The following is a 21,100-nucleotide window of genomic DNA, read 5'->3' as shown; positions in this document are numbered from 1 at the left end:
GGCACCTGCAACACTTCCTCCGAATCATGGCCCTTGCTCCCTGTGGGGAGGCAGACCCTCTACCTTTCTAAACCCTCTGGGGACCATGTGTTGGGTTGAGGAGAAGGAAGACTCTAATAGTCCCAGTTATGGCTGCTGTTATGGGGGAGAAGGAACTCAGGTCTCCGGACTCTTCCCCTCTAGGCCCAGCCACCCTGTCCCCAGCTCTTGCCCACCTTCACCCTTGTGCTTGCGGTTCCCTCTGCCTGGAATGTTCTCCCCAGCCCTGCCCGTGGATGGCTCAGTCTCATCCTTCAGGTTTAAGCTCAGATGTCACCTTTATAGAGAAGCCCTTCCTGAAACCTATCTAGAGTGGTGTCTCTCTCATCATCCCGTTTATTTCTGTCACAGCCATTATCACACTTTGAGATGATCTTATTTGTGTTTCTGTATATTGTCTGTCTCTCTGACTGGAATATAAGCTGCATAAGGGCAGGAACTTCGTCCTGTCCACTGCTATGTCCCTGGCAAAATGTCTGGGGGAATACTGGTGAGAGGGAGGGAGGGAAGGAGAAAGGAAGGAAGAGAGAGAAGGAAGAAGAAAGAAAGGGAGGGAAAAAGTGGGGGATGGAGGGAAGAGAGGAAGGGAGGGAAGAAAGTTAAGGAAGGGAGGAATCGAGGGAGGGAGGAGGTGGGGAATGGAGGGAAGAGAGGAAGGGAGAAGGAGGGAGGGAAGAAAGAGGAAGGAAGGGAGGAAGGGTGGGGGGTGGAGGGAGGGAGGGAGGAAATTAGGAAGCACCCTCCCCAAAGCTCCAAATAGCCTGCAGGCCTGTCCCCAGACCTGTCCCCAGCCCAACGACCGGGGGTCTTGGCCACTCCATCATCTCACCTCCGAGGAATCGGAAGGCCACTGGGCCATGGAGATGGTCATCTTATACTTGGTGTCACTGGAAAAGAAAAGTCACACTGTTCTGTCCTGCCAACTCTGTCTTCCACCCTGCCCACCAAGGTGCCTGGCTGCCCCTCGCACTGACTCACTTGCAGGACTCCCGGCAGTTGCTGATGCAGACCTCCCTCTGCTTCACACTCATCCGCAGAGCTGAGTAGCAGTAGGCTGAGCAGGAGAGAGGCAGGGGGGCAAGAGTTTAGGGGGCATCTCTAGGTGCCCCCCTCTCCCTCAAGCCCCGGGGCCACACGGGGGCTGGGAGAGAGGCTGGCTCTTCTGTTCTCCTTGTGTTCAGAGAGGGATTCCCAGGGCCCTGGGCAGCTAAAGATACGTGAGACTCTCAGTCTAAGCTCTCTTGTCATGAAGAATCTCCCCAGCCTGGCCTGAAGGATCCTCTCCCAGACATTCTGGGCCCAGTCCAGCAGGGATCAGAGCAGCTTTCCCCTCGCTCATCCTTCCTGTCCCTGCTCAGGGGTCTTACACAAAGAGATGGGTGGCCGGAAGGAATCAAGTTTTCCCTTTTTGTCTGTACGTTTTGCTGGCTTTAAGCAGTGGTGGGACTCTCCCCTTTTCCCTACTAGCATCCACAGTGTTTGACCTTCATGCCACCAGGGCTCCCAGGCCAGACCTCCAGCTCAGTGAGCCCAGAGGGGCTCCTCCCCTTGTGGCTTCAGGTTTCCAGTCCTTGGAGGCCACTTTTATGTTAGTGGCTTTGTCCCTCTCCCCTCCCACCCTAGCACCCCACAGAGAGACCCAGTGAGCACATAGGGGCACATGTGCTGAGAATACACACAGCCTTGTGGATGTGTGCACACACATACATGTGTATACAAACCTGAGTGCACAGTGAAGCCCTGGAAAGCAATTCACACCCATGCCTGAGCACACATACATACATGTGCATCAGTGTCCCAACAGACGCAGAATGCCTTTCACGTGCGCATGTGAAAACACAAATGCACATATGCGTGTGCTTGCTGGCAGCCATACATCCTGGCTCATGCATGGGGGCACTGACGTGGCACACAGCCACATGCCCACGTGGACAAATGCACTCCTGCACATACATGGTTCAAGCATACGCTTCATGGACTCCAAGTGTGGAGGGGAGCTGGCCCCTGCAGAAAGGAGGTGTAGGCTGGTGCGAAGGGGCTGTGGCACCATGGAGGGCCCTGGCCGGTCCCTGCAGTGGTGTCACTAGGATTGGTGCACCCACTGTGGTAACTCATGGTATCACTCCCCCCACCTCCCGGGGGCCTGCTAGTGAACAACCCCCTCCTGCCTCGTGGGTGGAGTGGCCAGGCCTGGCCCCAGCCCCTGTGGAAGGCCAACCCCATTGCCATGCAGCCCCGCCCCTCCCTGCCCCGCCACAGGAGGCTCCCCCGTAGCTCTTTCCCTCTCCCATTGGCTAAGGCGGAGACCCTCCTCTCTGCCCAATGGAGAGGTCTGTGGCCTGTCCATACCCTGACTGGCAGGTGACTGGGTGGCGGGTGGTGACAAGTTACTGTACTGGGTAACAGGTGACACCAATCCTAGTGATGTCACTGCCTTGGTGGCGCCACCTCCACGGGCCCTGAGGCCATCTTGGTGTCACCCCCTCGGACTGCATTAGGGGGTATGGTCTGCACCTTCCCTCCCCCCACCAGTCCCTTAGTGACCCCACAGGGACAGTCCCTGGGCCCCGTGGAGGGCACTGAGATCTGCCTTCTCCTTTACTGTCAGAGGCTTTGTGGGCAATGGCCCCAGCTGGTGAGGGCACTGATACCCATGGGCCCCCCTCACCCCAGTCTGGGAAGTCCTGGTTGTTGCAGTATTTCTCCCCATGGGGCAGTGGGTACAGGTAGTGGCCACAGCTGCAGTTTTGGATCATGTGGTCTTGGAAGCAAGAGCGAAGACAGGCCTGGGGGGACAGGGGAGAACACAGACATGGTGCATGATGTCCCAGCCCTAGTCCCAGGGGGAAGGGGCCCAGGGATGTTAACGCACAGCCTAAGGGAGCTGGGAGGCACAGGAGCCCGGGGAGGTGCCCTTTCAGCTGAAAAGAGGTGCTGAAAGGGCAGAGCTGCTCCTGACTGCAACCAGGGCATGGCTGTCCTTCCTGCTGTGCCTCCACAGATGGACCTGGGCCAGACTCCAGCAGTCCAGCTCTCTGAGGTTGGGCCCCTGCCACTGTTCAGAGCTGGGGTACCTGAGATGACATGAGGAGGTGTGGCCTTGCCCCAGTAATAAACTTACACTTAGATTTAGAAAAAATCACTTGCCATGGAGTTGATCCAACTCATGACAACCCCATGTGTGTAAGAGTAGAACTGAGCTCCACAGGGTTTTCAATGGCTGTTTTTTGGAAGTAGATGGAAGGGCCTTTCTTTGAGGCACCTCTGGGTAGACTCAAATTTCCAACCTTTAAGTTAGCAGTCAAGTACGTTCACTGTTAACACCTCCCAGGGACTTCCAACACTTAGATAGCTTGTATATGTAATACAGGATGTTATCCCCCTTCTGAGCTCTGTAAACATAGGGACTCAGAGAAGTCCTGAGGAAGATGGGGAAGCTTGCCGCATACTGCTGCTTCCTGGAGGAAAAAGCTTGGTGAAAGCAAGTAGGAGGATCTTTGAATGCTCAGAGCTGATGAAAAAGGAAGTGAGCTGCCGCTGGTGTCTGTAGGATGTCTCCTGGATATGCAGGAGGAAGAAAAGGGACTCAGCTGCCCCAGTGTACCTGGTTTTAGTCCACTCAGGGAATGTGGTGTGATGGATCACTTTTATGTGGCCTTTCTTGCCATGATCTTGTTAACTCCCACCAAATGATTGGGTGGGACTATGCAAATACGGCACTTGTGGCCCAACCAAGGGGATTGGACAACTAGCTAAAAATGCAAATAAGGTGCATGGCATGCTTGTAGGTGTGGGACCATGCAAATAAGGTGTATGGAACCATAACAAGGGGATTGGTCAGTTTTGCCATCCCCCTAGGCTTAAAATTAGCCATCCCATAGGTGGAAAGGGTGGATCTCACTACTACCAAGAAGAGACGGGAGTGGAGCATGTCCTTTGCAACCAAGGTCCCTGTGCTGAGAACCTTCTAGACCCAGGAGACAGGAGAGAGCTGTAACACGGGAGATGGTACAAAATCTTGAAAGGTAGTGGCAGAGAAGTGGTAGCAGCAGAACTAGGAGACCAGCATGAGATGGTGCAGTGGGTTTCCTGAACCGTGGAACAAGGAAGTTATACCGTGGGTATGCCAAACCACAGAGCGAGAGAGCTGAGCGCCTTCGGGCAAGAGGGTTCCTTGTGGGGTGCGGTCCCCCTGGGCACCTATGGTGGAGCTAAAGAGCTTTCTAACATTTGCCTGAGCAGGGCAGAGGCTGGGCCAAGGGGCCGAGAGTTCGAGGGCCAGAGAGAGGCCTGCCTGTGGGCACAGCTGAGAAGAGGCTGTCCTGATGGAAGAACTATATCCTGAGTATTCCTGATCCTGAATTGTAACCTGTTACTTCCCTAACAAACCCTATAACTGTGAGCATGGTCTGTGAGTTCTGTGTGGCCACTGCAACGAATTATCAAACCCAGCAGAGAAGTAGAGACTGTGTGGGAGGGATGGTTGGTGGCAGAATTGGTAGGCAGGTTGGAGAGAGGAGGTATGTCTAACCTTGCCTCACAAGAGTCAGCCTTGGGCTGTTGATCTTGATTCTCCTCCTCCCTTGTGAAATTAGAGGAGGTCAGACGCCATCTGCCACGCCACTTTTACAGAGACCAACTGTGTGTCCTGGGGCAAGTGATTAAGCTCTGAGCCTTTTCCTCAAAGATGAAGGAGGGTACTAGATACACCTGTCTCCTGCCACAGGGAGGATTCATTGAGCTCATCTGGGTAACTCAGCCTGGCGTCAGGCATTTAGCAAGCGCTCAATAAATGGAAGCAGCTGTTATTCATGTTTTCCCCTTGTCCAGTTTCCTAACCTCTGAGCACACGGACTCCAGGCTCTGCGTGCCTCACGTGCCCACCCCGCCTGCTCTCTAGCTCTCTCAACTTGGCCCACCCCTCCAAGAAGCCTTCCCAGAGACCTCCTCCCCTACAGCCAATGGGTGCACCTCCTCCTCTGACCCTCCTGACTGCTCCTTCCCAGGCCTACCTGACATATGTGGGCTCCGCTGGAGCAGGAAATGCAGACTGGCTAGGAGATAAGATGGCAAAGCCAGGAGGAGCCAGAGCTGAGCCCGGAGGCAGTGGGGCAGGCAAGGAGCTGTGACTTTGGCCAAGTGTCTTATGCTTCCAGGCCCTGGGTCTGAGGCTGGGGGTGGGCCCAGGGCTGCTCCTGGTCTGAGTGGGGTGAGCATGGCCAGAGCACTGAACAGGCCTGGGTCTTGGTGAAGGCCTTTGGCCAGAATGGCTACTGCACTGGAAGAAGCAAGGACTGAGGTGTTTCTGGAATGAGGTCTCTACCCTGTCTGTCTGTCCCTCCTGTCATGGATTGAATTATGTCCCCCCTAAAACGTGTGTATCAGTTTGGCTGGGCCGTGATTCCCAGTACTGTGTAGTTGTCCTCCATTTTGTGATTGTAATTTTATGTTAAAGAGGATTAGGTTGGAACTGTAAACCCTTGCTAAGGTCACATCCCTGATCCAATGTAAAGGGAGTTTCCCTGGAGTGTGGCCTACACCACCTTTTATCTCTCAAGAGAGAAAACGGAAAGGGAAGTGAGCAGATAGGGGGGAAATCTCATACCACCAAGAAAGCAGTGCCAGGAGCAGAGCACATCGTTTGAACCTGGGGTCCCTGCGCAGAGAAGTTCCTGGCAAGGGGGAAGACTGACGAGAAGGGCGACAGACAGAAAGACTCCCCCTGGAGCTGACGCCCTGAATTTGGACTTATAGCCTACTTTACTGTGAGGAAATAAACTTCTTTTTGTTAAGGCCATCCACTTTTGGTATTTTTGTTATAGCAGCACTAGATGACTAAGACACCTCCAGAGGCTCAGAAGATTCCCAGAGTCCTGCATGGCAGGTAGGATCCCCTCCAGACAGGAGGTGGCCAAACCAGTAGGTCAGTGTGGGGTGGGGCATAGTGGGCAGTCATTGGCCTCGCACCCAGGAGGGCCAATTTCCTGTGACTAAGGAAAAGGGAAACCCATGCCAAGCTTGGGCTTTCAGACATGGAGGCAGCACTTGGCTACCCCGTGTTGTGCCTCAGTTTCCTTATCTGCCAAGGAAGGGCATGGGAGGAAGGACAGGGCAATGCAAACCCCAGAGGCCAACTGGGCTGGGAGAGGAAGTATTAGCAAGAGGTCATTTTTGTCATCTTTGCCAGGATTCAGCGTGCCCTCTCCACTGGGGCTGGTCTGAGGCCTCTCAGGAGATTGGCACAAGAGAGAAGCCCCCAGTTGCCCCCAGTCAGTAAGGGGGACTGAAGTCAGATACAAAGAGGAATTTCTCAGGTAAAATGAGTTCCTGGGTGGTGCAAAGCGTTAATGTGCTCGGCTACTAACAGAAAGGTTGGAGGTTCAAGTCTACCCAGAGGGGCCTCGGAAGAAAGGCCTGGTGATCTGCTTGTGAAACATCAGCCATTGAAAACCTATGGCGCACAGTTCTACTCTGAAACAAATGAGATCACCATGAGTCAGAACCGACTTAGTGACAACTGGTGGCAGTGGTGGTGAGGATGAAATGATTTAATACATGTAAAGTCCTGGGAACAGTGCCTGCCTAGCACATGACAATCCCTATAAATGCTGCTATTATTAGAATATTATTGCCTCATAGAAGTGTTGTAAGGATCGAATGATATATTTAAAGCCTTTAGCACAGTGCCTTACACATACCAAGCACTCTTGGAAGACCCCAGAGTGGGATCCCTAGAATCCTGGACATCCCCAAGGGCACACCTGCCCAGGTAGGGCTGAGAGGTGACCAGCCCTGGGCCCCAGGATGCCCCATGGCCAACTACACAAATCCAGCAGAGCCAGCCTTGCTGGGGCCAGCTCCCCCAGAGACCTGAGGCCTCAGGCCCGGCGGCTCTGCACTGTCTGCCCACCTGGATGGAGTAGGTCGTGTTGTGGTCACTGTAGAGGTTTCGGATGGGGACGTCGGAGCCGTTCATGGTGCACTGGCTGTAGGGCCTGCCCTTGCGCTCCAGCTTGTCCTGTGTCAGAAGGATTGCTCGTGGGAGTCCTGATCACTGCCAAGAAGCCCCCTCTGAACCTCCTTCCCTATTAGCTCTTGAGAGTATCAAGCCTGCCTGGAGTAGGGGATGCTGGAAGGAGGGAGAGCTGCAGGCCTCAGCAGGCACCAGAGGGGGCGCCAGAGGGAGCTTGCTTCCCCCAGGGAATGGCTGCGCTGGTGGGTCCAGCCATAAGGTGAAGCAAGGGTGGACTGTAAGCGGGGGTAGGGCTTGGGGGAGGCTCGGGTCCCTGCTCTTGGGCTGCCCTTGGACACCAGGTCATACCACCAGCACCCCAATGGATGTCTCCGTCCCTGCCATGGCGTAGATGCCCTCGTCTTTGATGAAGGGGTAGGACTTTTGCTCATGCAGCATCAGCCGGGCCCCAGCCGTGGACGTGAGGAAGGGCACGTAGTCTTCCTGACCTATGTCCAGGATCAGCTTCAGGCCTGAGGGGAAGGTGGGCCAAAGGTTGCATGAACTTGCTCCGCAAGGTTGAGGGGAGATCTACCCTCAACTTGTCCAAGGCCACTCCAGCCAAAGACATCTCCCGGGCTTGTTAGGGAAGCTGGCTCAGCTTTGGAAAACCCAGACCCCTCAACCTTGCTGCCTTCTCCAAGGCTGTCATCCTAGTCCAATCCACCACCATCTCTGACATGGGCTCTGCATAGCCTCCTACCTGGGCCCCTCTTGCCCCCATAATCTCTTTTCCACAAAGCACATCCTCTTAGCCAGCAGCCCGGAAGGCCACTGAATGACAACACACCTCTTGGTTGCTGGGGAGGGCAGACCTGAGGGGCGAGAGGAAGGATTTGCTTCCCCTCATGCCAGGCTCACAGCCTGAAAGCATGGCCTGCCCAGGTTTGCCAGCCTTTCCTGAGGAACCCAGTCAATGCATCAACCTCCACAGAAGCAGAACCGTCAGCAGTCACACCCCACTTTCTCCTCTTTATTCCTTCGCTCTCTGTCTCTGTGTCTCTCCTCCAAGAGGCTAAGAGCTCTGCCACTTACCGGTCAACTTCTGCAAACGTTTCTCAGGACGTCCTGCATATGGAAACCCTGGTGGTGTAGTGGTTAAGTGCTATGGCTGCTAACCAAAGGGTCGGCCGTTCGAATCCGCCAGGCGCTCCCTGGAAACTCTATGGAGCAGTTCTACTTTGTCCTATAGGGTTGCTGAGTTGGAATCGACTCAATGGCACTGGGTTTGGTTTTTGGTTTTATCCTGCATATATTGGGAATTCTTGCCTCCCGTGCAGGAGACCTATTTTTGATTCCCAGCCAATGTACCTCATGCGTAGCCACCACCCATCTGTCGGTGGAGGCTTGCGTCTTGCTACGATAAACAGGTTTCAGTGGAGCTCTAGACTAGGAGGAAGGGCCTGGTGATCTACTTCTGAAAACCCCAGCCAGTGGAAACCCTACGGAGACAACAGTCCAGTCCTCAACTAATCATGGGATGGTGCAGGACTGGGCAGCGTTTCCTTCCGTTGCGCATGGGGTCACCATGAGTCCAGGCTGACTGGAGGGCAGCTAACACCACCACCACTTCTCGCCAGGCACTGTGATGAGCTGTTTGCCTGCTTTATGCCGCAATGACTCAATGAGGTCACCGAGTACTATTTTTTGTGCCCATTCTCTGAATAAAGAAACTAAGGCTTCAAGAAGTAAAGTCTCATGCTCAGGGTCACCCAGTGAGTAAGTGCTGGAGCTGGAATTCGAGCCAGGCGTTGGGAACTTGAGCTTCTGACCAAGAAGCTGTACTGCTTCCAAATCCTCACTTTGCTCATCAGCAAAATGGGAACAACAGTCCTTACCCTGAGGATTACAAGCATTGGGTGAGATCGTGGCTGGGAGAGCAGCTGGCCCAGCCTCCCCTGGCCCACAGTAGAGACTCAATAACAGCCCCTCCTCTTTGTGCTGGCTAACCCTCAATACTGTCCCTTGACACCTGATGGTAAGTTTGTCTTCAGCCCCACGTGGTGGGGAGTTACAAGTCTCTTGGCGAAGACTCATGAGCCAAGACTTACCAAACTCAGCTCCGGGGTTGGCGGAGGGGAGGATCTTATCTGTCATGCCCCAGTTGAAGATGTAACAGTTGCCATATTCGGGGTAGAAGATGGAGGTGAAGTTCCTACGAGAAAGACCATCAGCTGGAGAGCAGGGTGCAGCCCAGCCCATGCCTCCCCTAGCCTGCTCCTCTGCCTGTGTTGCTGTCAGGAGCACCGTGCAGAGGGGCCCACAGCTCCTCCCTGCTCTCTGCTTCCTGCTCAGAGAGGCCCACGAAGGGGAGGTGAGCAACAGGTCATTCTGGTCATCCCCCTGCGTCGGTGCAGAAGCCAGAAAGGAGGTTCCCAGACAGAAAGGGGAAGGCAGTCTCTCTGGCTTAGTCAAGGATTATGAGAGAAATTTCTTAGCTGTTTTCATTTGTCTCACATACATGGTCTCGTAGGAGCCTAAGAGTTAAGAGGGTTGTTCCAGACAGTCTTTGCTCGAAGGAGCTGGCAGAGCCCATAGAGGTGGTCTGGGAAACTCAGGAACTCAGACAAAGAGAGAAAAGTGGACTGAGATGGAGGGTCAGAGAGAGGGGACTCGAATCTGGAGGTGGAAGAGAAGCTGAGGAAAGAGAGAACTTCAAAAGAAGGGGATGAAGAGCCTTATACCAGTTTCTAACTTACGTCACGTAAATGTTTACTAAGAGAATAATTTGATGGAAAAAAAAATGCTTCTGTAAAGATGCTGACTGTGGTACCAAAAAAAAAACCAAACCCATTGCCGTCGAGTCGATTCCAACTCCTAGTGATCCTATAGGATGGAGCAGAACTGCCCCACGGAGTTTCCAAGGAGCACCTGGTGGATTTGAACTGCCGACCTTTTGATTAGCAGCCATAGCACTTAACCACTATGCCACCAGAGTTTCCCTGACTGTGGTAGGGACTATATAATGTAGTGTCAGAAAAGAGAGTTTTTTTTTTTTTTTTCATTTTTCTTATGGAATATTTCAAACAAAAAAAATGAGAATAACAAATCTCATCAGTTCAACAATCATCAATCACCCTGTAGTCAGTCTTGTTTTGTCTGTAAACCTCCCCCCAATTCCCCTCCCATATGATTTTGAAGCAAATCTCAGACATCATGATTTTATTTGTAAACATTCCCATATGTATCTCTGAAAATGAAAACTCTTAAAAAATATGATTAACATGCTTAAAACAAATAATAAAGATTCTTTAATATTATTAAATATTCAGTTCACACTACCAGTTGTCTCATAAATGCTTCTCCCCCCCCCCACAATTTATTTGTTTAAATCAGGATCCAAATAATGTTAACATGTTGTGATTGATTGATAAGTCTCTTTTAATCTATGGACGCCCCTTCATCTCACTTTTATTTTTCTTCTTGCAGTATATCTGTCAAAAGAGTTCTAGTTTGACCGAGCTAATAACTGAAGAAGGGATGACCCAACTAAAATTTCATCATTTTGCAACCCCTAACGCATTATATGGAAACCCTGGTGGTGTAGTGGTTAAGTACTACGGCTGCTAACCAAGAGGTTGGCGGTTCAAATCTACCAGGTGCTCCTTGGAAACTCTATGGGGCAGTTCTACTCTGTCCTGTAGGGTCGCTATGAGTTGGAATCGACTTGATGGCAGTGGGTTTGGTTTTGGGTTAAATGCATTTATATAAGGAGCCCTGGGGTGCAGGGTCAAGTGGTTGGCTGCTAACCAAAAGGTCGGTGGTCTACTCCACAGGAGAAAGATGCAGCAGTCTGCTTCCATAAAGATTACAACCTTGGAAACCCTATGCGGTAGTTGTACTCTGTCCTAGAGGGTCACTAAGAGTCAGAATTCAACTCGACAGCAATAGGTTTGGTTTTTTGGTTTAATGAATTAAATGGAGTTGTGCAAATGGTTAACCCACTTGGCTCCTAACTGAAAGACTGGAGATTCAAGTCTAACCAGAGGTGTCTTGGAAGGAAGGCTTGGTCATCTACTTCCAAAAAATCAGCCATTGAAAATCCTATGGAGCACAGTTCTGCCCTGACATATATGGGGTCACCATGAGTTGACGTGAACTCGATGGTAGGTAGTTTCTTTTTTGCTAAATGGATTTAGGTGGTGAGCATTAATGGGGGCCAGAAGCTGTGTGTCTCCTGACTGAAGAGGTCAGGAGTGGTCTTACCACAAAGAAATCAGACCTGAATTATCTCTATCATTTACAGGAAGTCCTGGGGACAGAGGAACATGTTAAAAGACACCACAGAGAGTCAATCAGCAAAATCTAGACTCTGGGGAGCTCAACAGGATAAATAACCCAGTTTCTTCAACAAATACATTGTGAGACCAAACAATAGTTCAGCTTAACTAGTAAAAAAAGGTCTGCCTTGAGCATTATGCTCTTTTAAGAACTATCTACATGGCATCAAATTGACAACAGGAAGTTGAAAGATTAGATAGGAATCTTAGCGGGCAGTGAGGTAATGTTAACAGAGGAGGCACAACTCAGAAAAGGAGGATGAAAATGGTTGCGCAACTCGAAGACAGTAACCAATGCCACTGAATCATACATGTAGAAACTGCTGAATTGCTGTGTGTTTTGCTGTGTATAATCTCAATAGCAGCAACAACAAAAAAATTAGAGAAAAACTCCATAAGGTTAAGTATTATTTGTCCCTATTTTCAAGTTAAAAATCCCGTTGCTGTTGAGTCGATTGCGACTCGTAACGACCCTATAGGACAGAGTAGAGCTGCCCCATAGGGTTTCCAAGCAGCAGTTGGTGGATTTGAACTACTGACCTTTTGGTTAGCAGCCTGAGTTCTTAACCACTGCTCCACCAGGGCTCCATATACATATATAAATTTAATATTTTCCGATAAGGAAGCTATTTCCTGTGTCTTTTGTTTCACCCCATCTACTGACAGAGGGAGGTGATCCCAGGGCAGGGTATGAAATCCGATACGGGTGTAACCCTGGCTCTGTCACTGCCTGACTGATTTGGGCTCTTTATCAACCTCTGAGCTTTGCTTTCCTCAGCGGTGAAAGGGGAATCACCTTTCTTCACTCAACAAACATTTATTGAGGCAGGTACTGGGCTAGGGACACCAAGACAAACAAGATGGTGCAGCTCTTGAAAGCCTCCAGCTTGGTGGAGGACACACAGCAATGTCTTGGCAGTTCTCTTCTCAACATGGATCTCTAGCTCGTCTGCTTCTCTCCATGATGAAGGTGCCCACCCTGGTCAAGCCACCAGCAGCTCACTCCTGGATTCCCGAAGAAGCCTCAGCTTCCCCTCTTGCTCCCTGAAAATCTTCCCACTGTACAGCAGTCAGATACCAGTTGCTGTCAAGTTGATGTCCACTCACAGCGACCCCATGTGTGTCAAAGTAGAACTGTGCTCCATAGAGTTTTCAATGGCTGATTTTTCGGAAGTAGGTTGCCAGGCCTTTCTTCCAAGGTGCATCCGGGCAGACTTCAACCTCCAACCTTTTGGTTAGCAGCCAAGCTTGTTAATCACACTAACTGTTTGCACCACCCAGAGGCTCCTGCACAGCCTCTGTTTAAACCATGGCACACCTCTGCTTAGAACCTTCTAATGGCTTCTCGTTGCTCACAGAATAAAATGCAAACTCCCTACCTTGGCCTTCTCCGCATCGTTCCCTGCGCTGCAGTGACACTCCAAGATGTTGCCAAACTCAAGGCCTTTGTACCTGCTCATCCTTCTGCCTGGAATATTCTTTCACAGCTCTTCAAAGAGCTGGCTTCTCCTCATCCCTCACTTCCTTTTCCATTTACTCTCCATCGTTTCCACCTGTTTCTTTCCTTTATAAGCATCCCGGGGTAGTGCAAACTGATAATGTGCCTGGCTGCTAACCAAAAGGTTGGTGGCTTGAGTTTGCTGTGAGGTACCTCAGAAGAAAGTCCTGGCAATCTACTTCTGAAAAAAAAATCAGCCAATGAAAACCCTATGGAGCACAGTTCTACTCTGACGTGCATGGGGACGCCATGACTGAGTTGACTAGAAAACAAGTGGTAAGTAAGTGAATTCCCTTCACAGCATGCATCAATATCTGAAAGTATTTTCTTTATTTATTTCTTGCTTTTCAGCTGCCTCCTGCATTAGAACCTAAGCCAATAATGACAGTGAATTTGCCTGTCTCGAGGGAGAAGAGGCCAGAGGCCAAGAACACGGGCTCAGAGCCAGATTGCCTGGATGTGAATTCCAGTTCTGACACTTAACTAGCTGGTGAGCTTGGGGGAAGTCACTTGACTTCTCTGTGCCTCACTTTTCCCACCTGTAACACGGGGATAATTACAGCACTCACCCTACAGGGCTCGGGTTGGGGTTAGATGCCTAGCATACTGTCATACTCAACAAATGTTGGCTGCTACCGCTCCCTGCTCTGTCCCCACCGCCTGGTACATAGTAGACAGACATTCAGTAAATATTTGCTGAATAAATTATAATATGTGATAAGGGCACCAACAGAGATAAGCATAGAGGAGGGGACACCTAATTCCCTCGATGGGGGGGTTGGGGCCAGGGACAGTTTCTTGGGGGAGGTGAGGCCTGAGCAGAGACATTGAGGATGATAAGGAGGTGGCCATGTCAAGGGGGTGGGGCAGGAGCAAGGGTACACTGGGCGGGTGCACAGCAAAGGCAAGGCCTGGAGGGAGAAGAGCCATGGGCAGGCACTGTGGGGTCAGGGCTGTGGCCATGGGAAGGCACAGTGCAGGCAAACCAGCTCAAGCCGGGCACTGCTCTGGAGGAGTGACCCCACCCTAGGGGCGTGGGGACACAGTGTTCCCAAGAAACAGTCTAGACAGGGGTAGCCCAGGAGCATGAGGCTGGCAGGGTGAGGCTGGATCCTCTCCTGCCCAGGGCAGTGTTCTTGGTCTTGCTGTACGTGCCAACCATTTGCTTGTTGACAACGCTCTTTACCCCAAGAGGCTGCTCCCAGCACAGCTGCCTCCAGCCCCCAAGTCAGATTTTTCTCTCCACACACCTTTCCTGGGGCAAGGCTGGGCCCAAAGGCCTGCACACTTTCCACAACAGACCATGAAGCAGGAAGCAGTATAGCAGCAGCCATACTGTGTGGCCCAGATGCAGGCCAGGGGCCAGGGAAGGCTTCCTGGGGCACAAGCTATTTGGGTAATCCCTGAAGTAATAATAAAACCCAACCCAAACCTGTTGCCGTCAAGTCAATTCCGACTCATAGTGACCCGATGAGACAGAGTAGAATACCCCCATAGAGTTTCCCAGGAGTGGCTGGTAGATTCAAACTGCTGACCTTTTTGGTTAGCAATCGAGTGCTTAACCACTGTGCCACAAAGGCTCCAACTAAAGTAATAATAGTAGTAGTAGTAATAATAATAATAATAATAATAATAAATGCTTATATACTCCCAGGGCTTCTTGGACAACTGTCTGATTCTAGCTCTGGAGCATCGTCTAGTGCCAAAAAGCAAGGAAATGCTCAAACAAATGGATAACGACATGGTCAAACAGCCACAGGAGCCGACTGCCAGTGGCCAAAGGGGGAAGAATTTGAGCAAGAAAATAATGTGGTATTGGATTACAACCCAGTGTATAAGACAAATATACCCCAGTTCATAAGAAACCCTGGTGGTGTAGTGATCAAGAGCTACGGCTGCTAACTAAAACGTCAGCAGTTCAAATCTACCAGGCGTTCCCTGGAAACCCCGTGGGGCAATTCTACTCTGTCCTTTAGGGTTGCTATGAGTCGGAATCGACTTCACGGCAATGGTTTTTTGTTTTTTTCACACTAGAACAAAGAAATGATCGAATAGATAAATGAATTGCGGAGACAAGACAAATCTTTCCCACAGAAGAATTACAGATAAGATATATACCCCCTCCAGGACAGGGACACTTAAGCCCCTTCCACCCCGCCCCCCAGTTAGACTGGACTTAGTGAGTCAGGGCACAGCGTGGAAAGGGGAGAATAGACACGTTGTAGTGGAGAGACCCAGCAAACACTTCCTTAACCAAGTGATGAAGGTGACCATCACCAGGGGTGTCGTGCACCCCTGATATGATATGATGCGCCCCTGTCTAACCATGGGAAAACAGTACCCGTTGCTGTCGAGTCGATTCTGACTTATAGTGACCCTACAGGACAGTAGAACTACCCGATAAGGTTTCTGAGACTGTAAACCTTTATGGAAGCTGTCTTTCTCCCTTGGAGCAGCTGGTGGGTGCGAACCACCAACCTTTTGGTTAGCAGACAAACTGCATCACCAGGGCTCCCGTGGGAAAAACAGACAAACGCAAATTGAGGGACACTCTACAAAGTATTTGACCAGTACTTCCCAAAACTGTCATGGTCATCAAAACCAAGGAAAGACCGAGAAACTGTCATAGATCTGAGGAGACTAAGGAGACACAAGGACTAAGAGAAACATGGCCTCCTGGATGGGGCTGTGGAATGAGCCTGGGGAAAATGGGTGAAATCTGAATAAAGTGTCAAGTTTAGCTAGAAGGATGTGTCCCTCCTGGTTTCTTGTACCACAGTGATGTGAGATGTTGACGATACGGGCAGTTGAGTGAGGGGTACACAGGAGCTCTGCGGACTACTTTCACAGCTTTTCTGTAAATCTAAAATGATTCCAGAATAACAAGCTGATTTAAAAAATGCTTATGCAGACAGGCCTATAAAACAATAACACACGTGAGGAACACGCGTCTCAGTTCGATCAAGTATACAAGACCAAATGGGCAACACCTGCTCAAAAGCACAGACAGGAAGAGACAGGAAGCCTGGGCGAATGGACACAGGGAACCTGTGGTGGAAAGGGAAAGGGGGAGAGTGCTGACACATTACGGGGATGGCAACCAATGTCACAAAACAATTCGTGTATAAATTTCTCGAATGAGAAATTAATTTGTGCTGTAAACTTTCACCTAAAACATGTAAAATTAAAAGAAAAAAAAGCTTACGTGTTGCTTACCATGGGCCAGGCAGTTCTAAGCACTTTACATATATTAACCATTTAGTCCCCACAACAGCCCTATGAGGTCATTTCACTATCCTCATTCTCTAGATGAGGAAACTGAGGCACAGAAAGGTTAAGTAGCATGCCCAGCAACACACAGAGTTGGGATATAAACCCACGCAGTTTTGTGTCAGGGTCCATAAGTGCCCCATATTTCCCTAATAGTGAAGCTGCTCCCCCCCACCCCCCTCCCCTCTCCTTTTTTTTGTTGTGGTGAAAATATACACCAAACCATTCACCAGCACAACCACTTGCAGCTGCTGCTGCTTGATTATTTGTCATGTGCTAAGCCCCTGACAAAGGAGCCTTGGTGGCACAGTGGTTAAGTGCTTGGCTGCTAACCAAAAGGTCAGCGGTTGGAACCCACCAACTGCTCCATGGGAGAAAGATGTGGCCGTCTGCTCCCGTAAAGATTACAGCCTTATAAATCCTATGGGGCAGTTCTACTCTGTCCTATAGCATCGCTATGAGTCAGAATGGACTCAACGGCAACAGGTTTGGTTTTTTGGTTTCAAGCCCTCGACATGTGCCATCTTGTCTAATTTCCTCAATAGCCCTCTGAAGCAAATAGCGTAATTGGTCCATTTTACAGACAAGGAAACTAAGGCTCAGAGAGAAGTGACTTGGCCAAGGAGGCAGAGCCTACAAGTGGCCAAGGTAGGGTTGGAACTATGCCTGATTCCAAGGCCAGCACGCTTTTCTACAAATGCCCCCCAGCTCCCCTAGCAGGAGAAGGGAATGCTGAGATGTTCTCTCAGAGGAGAAGGAGACGGAATCCCGGGAGGAGAGAAGGGTGTCAACACAGAGTATAGCCTGGTCAAGTAACTGGAGCCAATGGGCTGTGGAGTCTCGGTTCTGACACCTGACTAGCTTTGTGTCTTTCGTCAAGTCATTTTATCTCCTTCTGCCTCTGTTTTCCTCATCTGTAAAATGGGGATAATCATTGTATTTATTCCAAAGATTATGTGGAGACTGGATGTGACTGTGACTCCCGTGAAACCCTCAGCCCCTGGCACACAGACAACCCCGGAAACTCTCAGCTCTGCCTTGGGACACAGGGAGCCAACAAGGTGACCTATTTTTCTTTGCAAGATTCCTCAGTGGCAGGTCTGAGTCCAAGGGGGAAAGAATGGAGTCTGAAGGAGAGGAAGCAGGAGCCAGTGTTGGGAGGGCAGCACTGGGGAGGGCAGAGAGGCACTTCCCTGGATCAGAGGCTGACTCAGCAAGGTGAGTGACCAGCTAGCTGCGAGAGTGAGGGAGAGCACGGAGTTGGGTTGACTGTGAGGTTTCTGCTCCAGGGGGTTGGGTGGCACCTTTTACTCACAGCTGCCAAGGGCTGGGGAAATAGGTTAGCGAGAAGGTGGGCAGAGAGGGACGATGATAATGTCATTCTCTTATGCGGTGGTACAGTGACGTGGGGTGGGTGCCCACACAGCTGGTCATACCTCCTAGTTCTTCTACTTACTAGTTGTGTGACCCCAGACATGTAACTTAACCTCTCTGGGCCTCAGTTCCATCATCTCTAAAATGGAGAAATAATAGTATCTTTCTCAAGGGTTTGTTGTCAGTGTTAAAACAGTTTTACATACATATAAAGTGCTTAGAATAAGGAGGCTTGGTGTCATGGTGGCTAAAGCACCCAGCTGCTAACCAAAAGGTTGGTGGTTCAAACCCACCAGTCGCTCTGCAGAAGTCCGTAAAGATTATAGCCTTGGAAACCCTATGGGGCAGTCCTACCCTGTCCTATTAGGGTTGCTACGAACTGGAATCGACTTGACAGCAGAGGGTTTGGTTTTGGGGCTTCAAAGGGCTTAGAATAGTCCCTGGCACGCAGACAGGGCTCAAAAATGCCAGCAGCGTTATTGAATTTGTGTTCCTTGTCAAATGTGGGTCTAATACAGCGAAACCTGTGAGAGCTGGAACTATACAGCACTGACTTGTTTTTCTGGATCCTCCAAGTTTTCCACTATTGACAGGGTGCAGTCTTACCAATTCTATCGCTCTCTCTTTGTGGAAAATATTTGAGTTTTTCTGACAGGTTTCTGCCTTACACAGGTTTCGGCTTTCTCAGGTTTTACTGTAATAGTAACAACTATTACTTAATGAGCCCAGCACTACTGAGCCCTTTATGTGTATTAACTCATTCAATATTAAAAACAACCCTATAGGGTAGGCACTATGATTACCCTGATTTTACAGAGGAGGAAAACTGAGGCACGGCAAGGCTAAGACACTCATTCAAGGTCACACAGTATAAGCTAGAGTTAGGATTTGAACCCAGAGCCCAAGTCTTTGACTCCTTCATTAAACTGTCTCCTCAGCCATGGCCACACCACAGAGGTTATATGGCCAATACCAGAGGTTTTGCCTGTCCATCAGTGACCCATTCCCCATTTTTCTGCTAACACTTTCCCTTTTGGGGACCATCCATCCCTCACCCTCAGTCTATATGAGACTCCCTTTGAGGGGCACCATGTTGGCAACACATATACCATCCCCCAGTTGGTCCAGCCCAGTCTAGCTGAATCCAGCTCTGGAGCAGCCTATGGCATTGCTTGGTTTAGGGCCCGTGCTGCATACAAAAGGTGTGTGTTTGTACACTGGGATCCTGCCCAGTGGGAAGGGGCACACACTGGGGCCTGACAGCAGATCTTAGCAGATCCTAATTTTCCTAGTTTCCCCCTTACTCTAACTCCAGGACATACTCTTACTGAGCAGTGGGCCATATATTTGAAATTACAGTATTACATCTCTCTCTTTTAGTTGAGTAGAGATGAGTCTGTGTACCTTACACTTTGGGTATCCCCAGTCTTATGGCAGGGCTGTCAGGCAGGGGTGGACAGGTGTGCTCGTCACAAAGGCTCCTGGCCAAGGAACTGGGGGTTGAAATTCAGCCTGCAACCAGGGGCTAAGCAGTAGTCCACAAGTCATGTCCCATCAGCCTGGGTGCCATCTTGTAATTCTTCTACCTGTAACCAGTTGCCATTAAGGCAACTCTGACTCATGGTGGACCCATATATGTCACAGTAGAACTGTGCTCCATGGAGTTTTCGTGGCTGTGACCTTTCAGAAGCACATTGCCAGGCCTTTCTTCTGAGTAGCTTCGAACCACCAACCTTTTGGTTAGTAATCTAGAGCTTAACCATTTGTACCATCCAGGAACTCCCTTCTACTTCTAGGCCATAATTAAAACAAAAGGGCCATAAGTGCCCTGCTTGATGGGCCTCGAATTCCCTGACATTACATATAAGATGCCTGCCTGTTTTAGGGGGCACAGAGTCCATAGCTTTCAGCAGATTCTCAATAGAGGTTCCTGAAGGTTCATGAGTTGAGAGAGCTGGGCTTAGGCTTGTCAACAGAACACAAGGCAACACCATGGTCCCAGGAGGGTGAGACTTGAAGCCTGGCATGTGCCCAAAGCAGCGAGACTCAGCAAGAAGACCTTCTCCCAGAGGACTGGAGTGGGAGAATTTGAAGCTTCAGAGCAGTAGGACGTCAGCAACTCTAGGGAACTGGACAGGCTGAAGTTGGGGGTGGTGGGTGGGGGTGCGGTGAGGGGGTAAGGGGGCAAGGCAGGTGTGGCCCAGCCCCTCCCACACCTGGAGGTGTTGCCATGGGCAGGCTAGGGCCCTGGGGTTTCTGCAGTGCCCTTGCTGTTCGCCACCTGCCTACCTATGTGCTCCTGCCAGTCGTGTGGTGCCACAGGAGGTGTGGACAGAACTGGGCTCCTAGGCCCAGGATTTAAAAAATACACATATATTTTTTTTTCTGTAAAAGTTTACACAGCAAATTAGGTTCTCATTTGATAATTTCTACACAAAGTGTTCAGTGACATTAGTTACTTTTTTCACAATGTGCCAACATTCTCTTTAATTGCAGTCTGGTTGTTGGTTCCCAGTGCAGGCAGTTCCCGGGGTCACCGTATGCACCTGTGCCGACTTACATACAAACTTGACTTAAAGACACAGGAACAGATCTTGTTCGTAACCTGGGGGCTGCCTGTACTCTAGTTTGCCTGGGTTTGGTTTGTTAGGAGCCGGGGAGGCAAAGGACGTGGGAATCTGTGGACTAGTTAGTTACAAGAAGAACCAGACTTTCTGGGCTAACGTTGCCCGCATTCTGCCACCCTCTGAATGTTCAGGGTGGTTAGGGAAAAATAATATTTACAGCAAACACCTAAACATAGCCCTCTTCTGAGTGCTGACGTAAGCCAACTCATTTACTCTTCACAGCAACTCTGTGAGGTAAGTACGATTATTGTCCCTGTTTTAGAGATGAAAAAACTGAGGGTAGATTCTGGAGTGCCCTCACCCCAGATCCCTTGCGTTGGGCTGGTGTACCCATACCCCAGGTGCTGAGGGTGGAGGCTGGTAACTCTCAGCGTCCCCTTCTCCTGGGACCACCCTGGGCTGATGATGGCCTCCTTGCCTGGGAACTTAGGATACCCTACCCCGGCCTCCTGGAGAGAGCCCACAGGCTGATGTGGGGGTACAAAAGGCCAGCCCTGGAGTCCCTGGGTAGTGCAAACTGTTAATGTGCTTGCCTGCTAAGGGAAAGGTTGGAGGTTTGAATTCACCCAGAGGTGCCTCTGAAGGAAGGCCTGGCAATCTACTTCCAAAAAATCAGCCACTGACAACCCTATGGAGTACAGTTCTACTCTAATATACATGGGGTCTCCGTGAGTCAGAGTCAACTCCATGGCAACTGGTTTTCTCTTGTTCAAGGGAGGATCAACCCGAGGCTAAACTTCATCAGAGACCACGTCCTTGCTCTTTCCACAAATCCTGCTTTCCTTACACATTTTTCCTAGATTCACTCAGTGCATCATGGAGCCTTTAATGCATCCCAGTCTCAGGCTCAGCTTCCAGGAAACCCAGCCCGAGACACTGAGACACAGAAAACTGTGGTGCAGACAGCTGGTAAGTGGCTGAGCCAGGATTTGAACTTTGGCAATCTGGGTTCCTAGCCTCAACACTCTCCAGTCTCTGAGAGGAGGGGGCTGGCTGGGTG

At 50.4% G+C, this 21,100-nt stretch overlaps 1 protein-coding gene and 1 long non-coding RNA gene across 2 annotated transcripts in view; one reads left to right on the top strand and one right to left on the bottom strand.

The window, feature by feature from the left end:
* The window catches only part of SCNN1B (sodium channel epithelial 1 subunit beta), an 85,159-nt gene that overhangs the window by 3,287 nt on the left and 60,772 nt on the right, over nt 1-21,100 (bottom strand). Inside the window, exons 5-10 of the mRNA XM_049903397.1 lie at nt 9,103-9,206; nt 7,361-7,524; nt 6,950-7,057; nt 2,708-2,825; nt 1,018-1,093; nt 869-926 (exon numbers count right to left, since the gene is read on the bottom strand). Of these exons, the coding sequence (XP_049759354.1) occupies nt 869-926; nt 1,018-1,093; nt 2,708-2,825; nt 6,950-7,057; nt 7,361-7,524; nt 9,103-9,206 (628 nt within the window). The remainder of the gene's footprint in view (nt 1-868; nt 927-1,017; nt 1,094-2,707; nt 2,826-6,949; nt 7,058-7,360; nt 7,525-9,102; nt 9,207-21,100) is intronic.
* On the top strand, nt 12,501-21,092 carry LOC126086764 (uncharacterized). Its single transcript, XR_007519584.1, has 3 exons — nt 12,501-13,319; nt 17,051-17,160; nt 20,901-21,092. It is a non-coding gene; the product is annotated as an uncharacterized LOC126086764 (long non-coding RNA).

The sequence above is a fragment of the Elephas maximus genome, chromosome 12 (genome assembly GCF_024166365.1).
Source record: "Elephas maximus indicus isolate mEleMax1 chromosome 12, mEleMax1 primary haplotype, whole genome shotgun sequence".
Lineage (NCBI taxonomy): Eukaryota > Metazoa > Chordata > Mammalia > Proboscidea > Elephantidae > Elephas > Elephas maximus.
The sequence above is the reverse complement of the archived record's forward strand: the minus strand, read 5'-3'. Positions and strand labels throughout refer to the sequence as shown.